Here is a 12,388-nt window from a genome sequence, read left to right on the forward strand (position 1 = left end):
CTGGCTACAACTGTCACTTACTTTTGATGAAAATTGGAAAAAAAAAATCACCTTGAATCTTCACAGAGTGCAAACACTTTAGGAACAGGAACTCCGGCCTCAGCAAGAGCCTTCAATACCCTGCCAGGACAAGCAACCCGGAGAGACTTTGTCAGGAGAGAAAGAATTGATCGTTTTTTGCCTGCTGCATTGGTGATGTTAAAAAAGGTGCTGTCCTTTAAATACGAAGGTAACATGCTAGATCAGGGGCTCCCAAACTTTTGTACTGGTGACTCCTTTCACACAGAAAGCCTCTGAGTGTGACCCCCCCCCTTTATAAATTAAAAACACTATTTTTATATTTAACACTATTAAATGCTGGAGGTGAAGGCTGACAGCTCGTGACCCCCACATAATAACCTTGTGACCACCTGAGGGGTCACGACTCCCAGTTTGAGAACCCCTGCGCTAGATGGACATACAGAAATGGAATCATGCTATTAATGTAATATTTAGCATTCATCCCCACTTTATTACTGGCTTACATGTATACAGCACCTTTCACCTAGCAGGAACTCAAAGCATTTTAACATACACACACAGAGGAATCACTTCATCCCCCATTGAAATGCAGCCATCTCTGGGGTGGAGCATGACTGTTTAAAAGCACACAACATTACCTAACCCATACATTACAATTCCCTGTCTAAATTGTTAAGTGTATACATGTGCCACTGCCCCTCTGCTGGACAGAATGTCAGACTTGCCAAGTAGGTCACCCTTTAGAGGCCAGAGGCTATAAGTCTTAATACTACTATGGCTAAAGGAGATTGTCCTTCACATCAAGTAAGGGTGGGGAGAGACCTGTGGTCTATTCCTGATGATGACTGAAATCTAGACAGCCACAGAATCGTCATAAAGTGGAGGCGTCTTGTGTCCTACTGAAGCTGCAGCGTGAGTTTAACAAGACAGTCTACTTCCATCCAGGGTAATCACATTCTAAGTCAAAGAGGCTACCACCCCCCACCGCTTGCAATATGCACTCTTAGAGCTCTAATCAGCAGGAGCTCAGTTTTATGCATCATCCTAAAGGAGGTAACGCGGCAGCACAGTAACTCATAATGCTATGCTGCGTCACTGGTGCAGATTCAACCAGGTCACCTCTTGAATCGCACGCAGCACTTCCTTAAATGTGCTAAGAGGAATATGCCTGTCACTTATACTACAGAAAAGGATCTCTTGCCTTTATGTGTCCTAAATCTGCCAGTTTCCTACTGACAGCTACTCTCATGGAGCAGGGCTTGGAATAGAAAAGGTGAGACTGGAAACCAGCACTGTGTACAGGATGTGCACATTTGGAATTGTGTTACAATAATCAGAGAGCTCCTATGCTGGCCAGCCAGAATTGGGAACGGTTCAGTAGCGCACTGTGCTTTTTCACCTGTACTCCCTCTCCACGGCATGAGCAGTCGGAAGTAGGATGCCAGGAGGTTTCTTCCTCAGGACTAAGTGACGATCCCCAAACTTGATATAGTAAGTGGGGTTCGATTGTCCATGACTGAACTGTCGTAATATCAGAGGACCTGAAGGTTTGAAAAGGGATGATCAATGAAAAGTACAGGAACTGAAATTATTTCTCATCTCTTTTCCATGTTTTATTTTACTCCAAAATGGACAAAGCTAGAGACTGTCACTTGCATCAGCAGAAGGCTGAGCACAGCCCCATTGTTACAGAATCAGTATGGGCCCCTTTTGAGTGACCATGATCACTCTTGGATGGCAAGAAACCTGCTTGACCTTTGCTCTGTATTTTTTGCCCAGCGCTCCTTCCCCCGCTCCCCAATCAGGAAGTTCTAGGCACGGGTTGTTTCTCAGAGAAAGGGAAAGGACCTATTACTCTGCATTAACAAGAGCTGAAGGCCGCAAAGTGTAGAGCTCACTACAGTCATTTGGGCCTTTGTCACCGGAGACTGGATCACTGCACTGAGTTCTGAATGGGCGGGACGACATCTGAAGACCATTTGGAAACTGCAGCTAGTACAGAATGCAGCTGTTGGCTTGAGGCTTAAAGCCCTCTACCTTGTATCCAGCAAAGCAAGCTAGAGGCTCCTTTCACGTGCCATTCCTGCTCTAAGGGTTATCCTGAAAAGTACTGAGCACACTGGCCCTGATCCAGCAAAACACACATATATAAATAACTTCGAGTAGGTGCATAGTTTCAATGAAGGCAGTAGGATTACTCACGTGCTCAAAGTTAAGCACAAGCTTACTGGATTGGGGACCGAGTGCTCTGCACCTTGCAGGTTCCCTTGTTCAGGGATTTCCATACTTTGTCATTCCATTTAGCCATATTCCCCTTACAGTCTCAGCCCTCCCTTCCTCTCTAGTCATCTCTAGTAGTACCAGCTCTAGTCCGACACCAAAAGGGACAATCAGACATTTCTATGGCTACTCCAGACCCAGTCTTTAGCGATATGAGAGTGAGGACCACACAGCTCTGCACTCCTCCTGGCCCAGAACAGACAGGGTCAGCTCCTCAGCACAGAGGTGTGAGCTTGCTTGTAAACTTTGATCCTCTCACTGGGCAGCACATTTGGCTCCCAGCCTTAATTCACTAACATACTCCCCTAGTATTTCAACTATTAATTGGTCGTCATCTGATCAATCTGAACTGGTCATCTGCAGTAACTGCTGACAGCATGAATTCTTCTCCAATTTAAAGTACTGTCAGCTAGAAAAGTGACTGTAAAAATGGTCCCTTCTAGCTCAGCAGATCTGCTCCATGTGCATTTTGAGAGTCAGAGCTGCTGATTTTAATGATGAAAATCATTTTTTACTGAATTTTATTCCTGCAGAGCTGACACTTAAGGGGGATTCTATTCTATCTCCTTCATCAGCAGAATTGTTCACTAATGTCTATTTTCAAAATCTTTATTATGGGTGATAATATATGAGCTGAAAAGACCTCAGTTTGGCACTTTGATCGCTGGGTCTGATTGCAGTTAGAAAATCATCCTTTTTTCTTGTAAACTGTGCACATGATCTGCAGTCTTTGACAGTCATGTTTCAGAATACCATATAAATGCACTTCAATATCATTTACATAACACTGGCGTCTTTGTTTGACTAATTCAGCATATTACATATTATACATAGTGTGACCCACAAGGGCATAGCTTCTAAGTCAACGGCGCAATTTCTTTAATAATACAGCCCTCTCCTGGCTTGAAATAGAGGTGAGATTCTGGAAATCTAATGGCAGAAGGAAGAAGCAAAGCTGAATATTGGTTTTGCACCAGTTACGACTAGATCCAAGGAATTGGGACTATCTTAAGGTTTTAAAAATACTGCTTTTTAAAATCCAAACCAATACAGAGCATAAAAAAAAGGTCAGCTTTGGTTCAGACATGCAAATGCTAGGGATTCTGGATTTCTGTAAACCGATCCTCCAAGCCCTACTCAAAAGGATATTGTCAAGCAGCAGAAATTCAACATATAAAGTTCTTCAAGCCTAATGTCAAAAGAAACATTTTCATGATTTGTTTTTAAATTTAAATTTAAAGGAGTTTTTTTTTTTATTTAGTTAAACATTGCCCATGCAATGCTTGCCATCCAAAAGTTGCACAACTGTGCTAATGCAAGAAAACACAGAAATGAAACTGACTAGAAACCAAAGCAAAGTTAACGGATCTATTTTTATTATCCAAGCAGAACGAAGTATGCAAGTAAACAAATAGCACGAATAATGAAAAAGAAATTAGATGTGTTGAATTCTCTCTCTTTAAATAATCTTAGTAGTTATTAATAGTCCAGCTATGGTACTTGCTTGTATTGAAACATGACTTTGAAATCTGACATTGTTGCTTTAAAACTTGACCTAATCCAAATTAAACTACAGACTTTCTAGATGATGGGGTGTTTACATTGTGGTCCTAAATGGCAATGTAATACCTGTGTGCCTGAGGCAGCAGCTGGAATCCCCTGGCAGAGAAGTGACCTCCTGCCAGGGAGTATCACTCACTGGCTATTACCAATTTTACAAGTGTTGGAGAAGAACCACTATAAACAACAAAGGCCTTTTAAGAAAGATGCAATATCTAGAAGCTTTTGGTCAGAGAGCACAATGCTACACAGTACAGATACTCACTGTACAGGCAGACAGTACGTCGGACATCGAATTCAGCATAGTCACAAAGTAGGTTTTCCTTCTAACTATGCAGGTAAATACTAATAACAATGTTTTAACCAGCCTAGCATTTCACAAAGAGCTTGGAAAGGTACCGAAACCATGAGAGTGGCTTTGCAGTAGTTGATACTATTAATATTTTTAAAAATCTATTTGTCTTATGCTGGAAAGAGCCAACAGACCCAGAATATGTGACCTTTAAAGTTGTAAAGTGTAAAATACCTGTTGTCCGGCCACCTAGGACCTCTTCAAGGTACTTCTGTAGGGGATCTTTTGGGATTTCCATTGTTGGTCTCACTAAGCGAGTTTGTGGAACAAATCCCCACAAAGGGAAGCCCAAGTAGGTTTCTAACTCTTTGAGAGCTGCTTCTGGGTCATCAACCTGATACCGGCGAGAAAAAGTTGTATGATAAATAGCTAATAAGATTCTGATCTCTTGGCAAAGACAGGGTTCTGCATTCTTGTGACTGCTCTGTAGCATCTGCCATGACACTACACCAAAGGTAGCACCAATACTGCCTTCCCTCTCCTGATCTAAGCACCTACATTTTGCCTGGTTTCTGTCCTAGGAGAAAGGAGAAGCAATTCCAATGGGGAGAGGATGATCGTATTGCAAGCACAGGCTATGATAACAGTGGGAGTTCCCAGTGGGACAGGCAGAAGGAGGTCAGAACTCAGTCCACCAATGAGTCTTATCCTTACCCTTCCACCTCCTCACCATGGTTTGGAAGTTAGCCAACCCCCAGATGACATGTACATGAGGCTTATCTAGCTTCCACAGGGCTAGTTAATTACGCCTCACAACCCCATGTTTGGCAGATGTCATTACTGCTGTTTAACAGATGGAGAACTGAGGTGCACAGGGAGGGAGGAGTGACTTGCCCAAGGCCCACAGGGAGTTGGTGGCAGAGCTGGACATGGAACCCTGCAATCTTGGCATCCATAGTTAACCCTGTGATTACTGGTGTCATACAGGACAATGGACATGTTCAATCTGTATCTAATGCCGTTGTGTGAAAATACTAGCACATTCACATCAAATGCAGAATTTGGATTTAGAAACCAAGCCAAAATATTTAAGACAATAAACGTTCTACAAACAACTGTCCCCATGCAGCCCTGAGGGTGCTACTTTGTACCTTCACTGTCTTAATGCCAAGCTGGGTGGCTGCTTTCAAGTTCTGCCCAATATCATCAAGGAAGATGGATTCCTTTGGCTGAACACCCAAGCGCTCCAAGCATAACGTATAGATACGTGGGTCTGGTTTGCATATCCCTTCCCGGCAAGATTCAATTACCTATGACAACATACGATCGAGACAGGTATGCACAAAGCCATTGTAACTCTCATTCATGAATATCAGGACAGTTCTGGACATGGAGGATACAAGTATGAATGAGTGTGTGACTGACACGCAGTGCAATAAATGAAACACAGGACCATGAGACTGCTGCACATGCCTAAACAGTGGGAGAGCTGCCCTGGTAGAGAGGCTATGACCTAATCTGATGAATCATTGTTCTGCAGACATATTGCCTCAGCTGTGATCTCGTCAGATCAACCAAGCTAAGCACGGTCAAGTCAGTACTTGGATGGGAGGCCTTCAAGGAATACTCATGGTGCAGGTGGCTCCATAGGTGGCACTCTTTCACCAGTCAGTACTAAACCAATAGTTTGATATTGTGCTAAAGGCGGGCTGAACTGCTGGGGGTGTCATCTTGCAGCTGAAACGCAAAACTGAGGTCTTGACTGTTATGCTCATCAGCAATCCCTAATCAACTTTCACAGTAGTAGAGATGTTAACCCCAATGTCCTGTCCAAATTCCAATTTCAGGAAGTACATACTGTCTCCATAAATACTGCACTTACAACGGGATACAATATTAGCTTAGATACCACATTGATGGGCACTTTAAAAAGAGAACTATCTAAGATACCGACATTTTCCTTCATTTCCTGTCCTAAATTATTGCGTAATCTTGCTGTGCATTGTTAAACAGCAACCACATTCCAGAGGGGATGACATTTCACTGCTAGGCGTGTCCTATATCCAGGGTATGCAGCTATTAGAATGCTTTGAGATGAAAGGCACTTTAGAAACATACCTTTATTATTATTATAATATATTATCTTAATAGATACTGGTTTTTCTAGTAAAGCACATACAAGGAAAGGTGAATAGAAAATGATCTAACATCCAGATGTTAACAAGATGACGTTAAACAGCCATGACTTTTAAAAACATGGATCTGATTTTCTTCATGTCTGAATTGTTTTTCCTTCAGTGAGGGCTATAAAACAAGCCTAAATTATGAGTGAACTTCTGGAGTTCTGTCAGTGCAAAAATGGGAGTTGGCATATATAGGAAAAGTGTATTGTTAAAAAAAAAATTTAAAAAAAGAAATTCCTTCCTTACAAAAACAACATCCTAGAGGACTGAAATCCACAGAATTGGACAGTTTCGATTTCCTTTTCCCCTGTGCTATTTGCTTCAGTGTTGCACGTCACTCAGCCAGGCCCATGACACTATACTTACCTGTTTATGAAGTCAGTTTCACAGTCTGGGTCTCCTTATATACTGTAGTTGGGATTCAACACATACATAGAAAGAGTTCTACTCATGGTAGATTTTGTGAAATCTTGTCAAATAAAACTTAAATTGTGTCCAGACTATAAACGGATATTGTCTCTAAATCTAGGTGCAGCCATGACTGTTCCACACTTAATATGCAAAATGAACGGACACCTGGTGACTAAAGCAAATGCAAGGAAACTGGAAGTATACAGCTTCCTGTCTAGTTTCGAATGTGCTGAAAACTCAGCCAGATTTAAGATAACCGATCAGCAAAAAAAAAGATTATTAACTTAGGTAAAATGTATATTTACTTTGGGGCTTTTTCTTTTTAAACATATCTTTGAAGTGAACATGGACACAACTAGCTATTTGAGAGTTGAAGATGAAGCTATTGTGTCTGGAGCATTCAGTGACTGAATATTCTACCACCACTGCACAGTAGAGGAAAGGTTAATCATTTCATATAGAACAGACTTAACATCTGAACATCAAAGGTTTCAGACTTCACAATGCTGTCCGCATTCCCTGCTCACGCTTCGCATCTGTGTTCGTTTACAGCACAGGAGAGAGAACATTCACCGAAGACAGCCAAAATACTTCACTTTAAAATCAATCCCTCTCGATGAGTCCATGGCAGAGCGAGACGCTCTCCCAACTAGATTTAAGCTTAGATTCTGGAGCCCAAGGTGGCAGCATTCCAAAATAAATAACTAAATACAATAAATATATATGTAAATAGCTTGTTGAATCAGCACCAGCTTGCTTAGTTCAACCTCTGATAAGACCAAAGACGTGTCCCTATGTCCCTGGCCAAAATTTTCCCTCCTCTCTCCAACTGTTGAGATGGCTATTTGCCTGGCTGCTGTCCACTTCCCCAGATATGACAGCATTTCAGTGGGGCTGTGTGTGAAGTGCTCTCTGGGACCCTTTCAGATGAATGGAGCTTTGGAACTGTTAATAATAACTTATATAGAGCATTCCATCGTCTAAATCTTTTACAGGCATTATTAGACATGTAATACGCTAGCTAATTGTGGTCCACTTTGTAATGAATCCACTAAATGCACAGGTGGCTAGAACTCACTCTACCCCTTGCTATGGGCTAGTCACTGGAGGGAGATGCAGCTGAAGACACGCCATGTGTTATACTAACACACAGTATATTTCTTACTGTTCTACTATCTTTAATTTGGACCTGCACTTAGAGAATTCTGCTGAATGCTTTTTATAAATCTAGCTACATAAATGCATTTTTTAATCTGTTCAGGCTTACCACGTCAAACTGGTTTCGGTCTAGGGGCAAAAAGCTCACCCCACTGTGAAGGTAGAAGTTATTACTTAGAACAGCTGTCTTAAGACCTTCGGCCCGGATACACTCTAAAGCTTCAGTCATAATGGGGAGCTGTTTTGACATCTGACTACTGGTTAGATCAGAGAGAAAGGAGTCCACTGGAACAGAGAAGTTTGCCTAAGAAACAAGAGAAACCCCAACAATGATCATCATCAGCAAATGGAAGAAAATGTGAAACTTTGTGCATAGCCTGAGATTGGCTGATCATTTTAGCTTATTGCCCCACTTCCTCCTGTAACAGGAGGCAGTCAGCCTAGCTCTCTGGCTAAACTGCTCAAACACAATAAATAAAAGTTCCTTAGGTTCCTAATTCTACAAAGGAAGGAGATGAAGAGTTAAGCATTAAAGGGATGAAGCAATGAAGCTGGGGAAGAGAAATAACTAGAGACCCCTTATTTATTTATAGTGCGCTTCCACCATGGCATCAGGGCAGATCACAAATAAAACCATTCATTACAACTGAGCAATCAAAAAAGGAGCCTTCTTTGTAGACTGATCTGTTTGACAAAGGCTTGGTTAAAAAACTGAGCCTTGCTTTACGACAGATTGAGTGTTGGCTTCTGGAGCATGGTGCAAGTTCCACTGAAACTACAGACGCTCCACCAAGCATGTTGCTTCTAGCCATTAAACGTCGATCTAGGAACTGTCGGCAAAATTCAGTCTCTGCCACCTGGATAATGCCTAAGGAAGGATGTGATCTCTTTGCTGACGAGCCTCTGCTTCTCCTCTCTCCCTGCTAACCCTTCATCAGAGGTGGATATCACACATCTACAATAGCTCTCTTGGCACTGGAAGTGGAAAAACTAAGAAAAAAAGCTATGAAGCAAGGAAGGCAGAAGGGAGGGGACCAGATTAAGGCAGCCTCTGCTAAAGTACCAGAATAATGACTGCAGTGTAAAAATCTAGATAGGCAGATCGAGTAGACAGCTGTGTCTCTTAAATGCATGAGAAGATGCTTTAGGAAATTGCATTGCAGACAGAAAAGTCCACACCTGCCCGTGCTATACATGAAGCAACAGTGGAAGCAGCAGCAGAACTTTCTACAGACAGGACTCTTTTAAAAATTGCTCTTTTGTTAGCTCTCTAATTTCTATACAGTTTGATGAATCTGCACGAAACCCCATTCTCCTGTGAGGAGTCAGCAAGAATCAAGCAGGAAAGCTGGGAGCTTGGCTTACAATCTCAGAGCACTGCTGTCCAAATTCTTGCAAAAACGCCGCTGATGACAGCTCCCCTCTCATGTACCTCATCCAGGGCCTGTTCTCCCCTCCAGATATTAAGGCTTGTTTGATAGTGCCAGGTGGAATACGGTGCCGCACCTCCCATTCTAAATAAAGGAAGGTAGCAGAGTGAGGAGACAGCATACCGACGTTGTCAGGAGTGGGAAAGCCCTAATGGAGAAGGCTGTGATTCTGTCACGGAGGTTGCGGAAGTCACGGATTCCGGGACCTCAGGCTGGCCCCAGGGAGCACCGAAGCAGTGGTCCCGGGACAAGCTGCAACAGCTGCTGCTCAGGCGACCCCGGGCGGCTGGCCCCAGGGATGCCCAAGCAGTGGTCCCAGGGAATGCCCCAGGGCCAGCTGCACCAGCTGCTGCTCAGGTGGCCCCGGGTGGCTGGCCCCAGGGAGTGCCAGGGCAGCAGTCCTCGGAGCAGCGGGTGGCTGGGGGTAGTTAGCCCCCGCAGCCAATGCAGGGGCTAGCCATCAGCCCCTGGGGCCCCCCAAAGCAGTGGCACCCTGGGGCCCCAGAAGCTGCTATGTTTTAGTCAGAGGTATTTATATTGTAAAAGTCATGGACAGGTTACGGACTGTCAGTTTTCATTTATGTCCTGTGACCTGTCCATGACTTTTACTAAAAATACCCTGTGACTAAATCTTAGCCTTACTAATGGAACTGAAATCCCTCAACACTAGTTGGCATTACAATGAAGTCTAGCACAAAAAAGGCAATATTAGCATTCATGAAAGGTGTTGAACTGACAGCCCAGGTGACTGATGTCCTCTATATACCCACAGAAGAAATACAGTAACAGTTCTCCCCAAGCCATCCTGCCAATGTGCCTCAATCCTGTACTAGAGAGAGAGAAAGGATTAGTTCATGTTCATATAGTAGTCAGAAGTACTACAGGACAGTTTAATCTTCACCCCCCATTCAACCCTTGACCTCCCACCTGCAAATGCCAACAAGATTGCCAACTATGTCAATTCTAATAGATTTGATGATGTGTATGCGTGTTCACTGGGAATTGGAATCACCACCACCATGTCATGTAAGTCCCCAAAGAGGAAGTAAAGTTGACCATCACTGTATTGGAAACAGCAATGAGAGTTATAATAAATGTGAAATATACTTGTATTAAATGCACAAAAAGGTCACTAGTCAGCTACTCCAGTTAACATGTCCAGTCAAAAATACTCACCTACAGCCACCCGGTAAGGGGAAGGGAGAAGAACTCCCCCCATGTCAAAGATTACAGCTTTATAGAGACTTGAACCAGAATGCCTCCACTGTACCAAACTTGGAGGTTTGTATCGTACATGCTTTAGGATTCCTGATGTTCTGGCACATTGGAAATAAGAGGCTTGGATAAATCTCCTAAGGCCCATTCTGCAAAACTCTGTATGGAGAAGGGAATGTTTTAGAGATATATATTTAGGATTCTCTGGCTTTTTCTTTAGATTATAAGTATTTGCACTGAGCTCTTTATATAACACCACTTATACCTTGGACTACGTTCCAGTGTAGTATCAATTTTATTAGTAGCACAGTTTTATTACACACTGTTCTAAGATGCCCATCAGAACACTATCTGAGCATGTCTAACATACAGGCTCTGGATAGGTGATCATGTTGCCCTCCAGCTGCTGGTCCATAGGAAAGATAAGGGAGACAGTGTGAAGGAATCTCACCCAAGCAGGTGGCTCTGTGTCAACGTGATACAGCCACTTCGCATGGCAGTAGGTACAATTACACAATTTCCCCTATGCTGCGCCATCCCAGATCTCACAAACCCTTGTTCATGCTGCTCAATTCTACCCTCACCACACCTTAGCTGGGGGAGGAAATTTACCTTGTGCGCCTTCCTTAAGCAAGGCCCCACTCTATTCTAGGGTTACCATATTTTAATACTCCAAAAAGAGGACACTCCATGGGGCCCCGGCCCCGCTCCAAGTCCACCCCTTTCCCACCCCCAGCCCCACCCCAACTCTGCCCTTTCCCCGCCCTGGCCCCAACTCCGCCCCTTCCCCAAAGTCCCTGCCCCAACTCCGCCCCCTCCCCTGAACGCTCCGCCCCCTGTCCCTCCCCCTCCCCTGCTTCCCACGAATCAAATGTTCGCAGGAAGCCTGAAACAGGCAGGCAGGCAGCAGGTAAGCTGGGGCGGTGGGGACACGAGGAGGCGCGGCCCAGTCCAGCCCCCCCCGGCCGAGCGGCTCCCTCCGGCGGCTGGCCCCTGCATTTCCGGCCCGGCCCGGCTCGGGCCCTGGGGCGCCGGCCCCGATTCCGGCCGAGCACACCGGCCCTGGCCGAGCGTCTCTGGCCTGCCCCGGCCCTGGCCCTAGCGACTCCAGCTCGGCTCGGACCCCGGGGCACCAGCCCCGGCTGAGCAGTGCCGGCCAGCAGCCAAGCACCCCCAGAGCCGGTCCCAGCGGCTCCGGCCCCGGTCGAGCGGCTCCAGCCCGGCCCCGGCCAGCGGCCGAGCACGGCCAGCCCCAGCGGCTCCGGCTCCGACCCCAGCAGCTCCAGCCCGGGCCCAAGCCCCATGACCCCTCCCTATTTTCCCAGACTTGTCCAGCTTTTTGGAATTTCCTCCTGGATGGAGATTTGAGGACCAAAAAGCCGGACATGTCCGGGAAAATTCAGACGTATAGTAACCCTACTCTATTCCCCCAAGTCCCTTCCCCAACTCGCACCCAGCCTCCCCCCACAAAGCCCAAGGTCCACCCCCCTCTGCCCCCAGCCTCCCCCCTTCCCCCAAGGTCCACCCCCCTCTGCCTCCAGCCTCCCCCCTTCCCCCAAGGCCCATCCCCCTCTGCCCCCAGCCTCCCCTCTTCCCCCAAGGCCCATCCCCCAAGGTCTGCCCCCCTCAGCCCCCAGCCTCTCCAGGCCCATCTCCAGCCCAGGTCCACCCCGCTCCACACCCCTGGGCCCCAGGGGAGTTACTACAACAACAGCTGGTGACCTCTGACCTTCAGCGGAACGAGGCTGTGGCGCTAGAGGGGGGGGAGCCCTCTCCTAGCAACAACCCCCGTAGGTATGGGTAAATGAATCTCACGTGACCAGCGCCCGGCGCAGCGC

The 12,388-nt window shown here is 45.6% G+C and overlaps 1 protein-coding gene across 4 annotated transcripts in view; it reads right to left on the bottom strand.

Moving 5' to 3' along the window:
• ACAD10 (acyl-CoA dehydrogenase family member 10) overlaps nt 1-12,386 on the bottom strand; it is a 32,081-nt gene extending 19,695 nt beyond the window's left edge. The window contains exons 1-8 of one of the 4 annotated variants that reach the window (XM_034790812.1): nt 12,280-12,386; nt 10,512-10,709; nt 9,271-9,419; nt 8,015-8,209; nt 5,305-5,463; nt 4,388-4,547; nt 1,421-1,562; nt 52-120 (exon numbers count right to left, since the gene is read on the bottom strand). In XM_034790812.1, coding sequence (XP_034646703.1) covers nt 52-120; nt 1,421-1,562; nt 4,388-4,547; nt 5,305-5,463; nt 8,015-8,209; nt 9,271-9,419; nt 10,512-10,698 — 1,061 coding nt within the window. In that variant the 5' untranslated portion in view covers nt 10,699-10,709; nt 12,280-12,386. The remainder of the gene's footprint in view (nt 1-51; nt 121-1,420; nt 1,563-4,387; nt 4,548-5,304; nt 5,464-8,014; nt 8,210-9,270; nt 9,420-10,511; nt 10,710-12,279) is intronic. The other 3 variants (XM_034790810.1, XM_034790809.1, XM_034790811.1) reach the window with 3 other exon arrangements.
• Nucleotides 12,387-12,388: the final 2 nt, after the last annotated feature.

This window comes from Trachemys scripta, chromosome 15, assembly GCF_013100865.1.
Source record: "Trachemys scripta elegans isolate TJP31775 chromosome 15, CAS_Tse_1.0, whole genome shotgun sequence".
Lineage (NCBI taxonomy): Eukaryota > Metazoa > Chordata > Testudines > Emydidae > Trachemys > Trachemys scripta.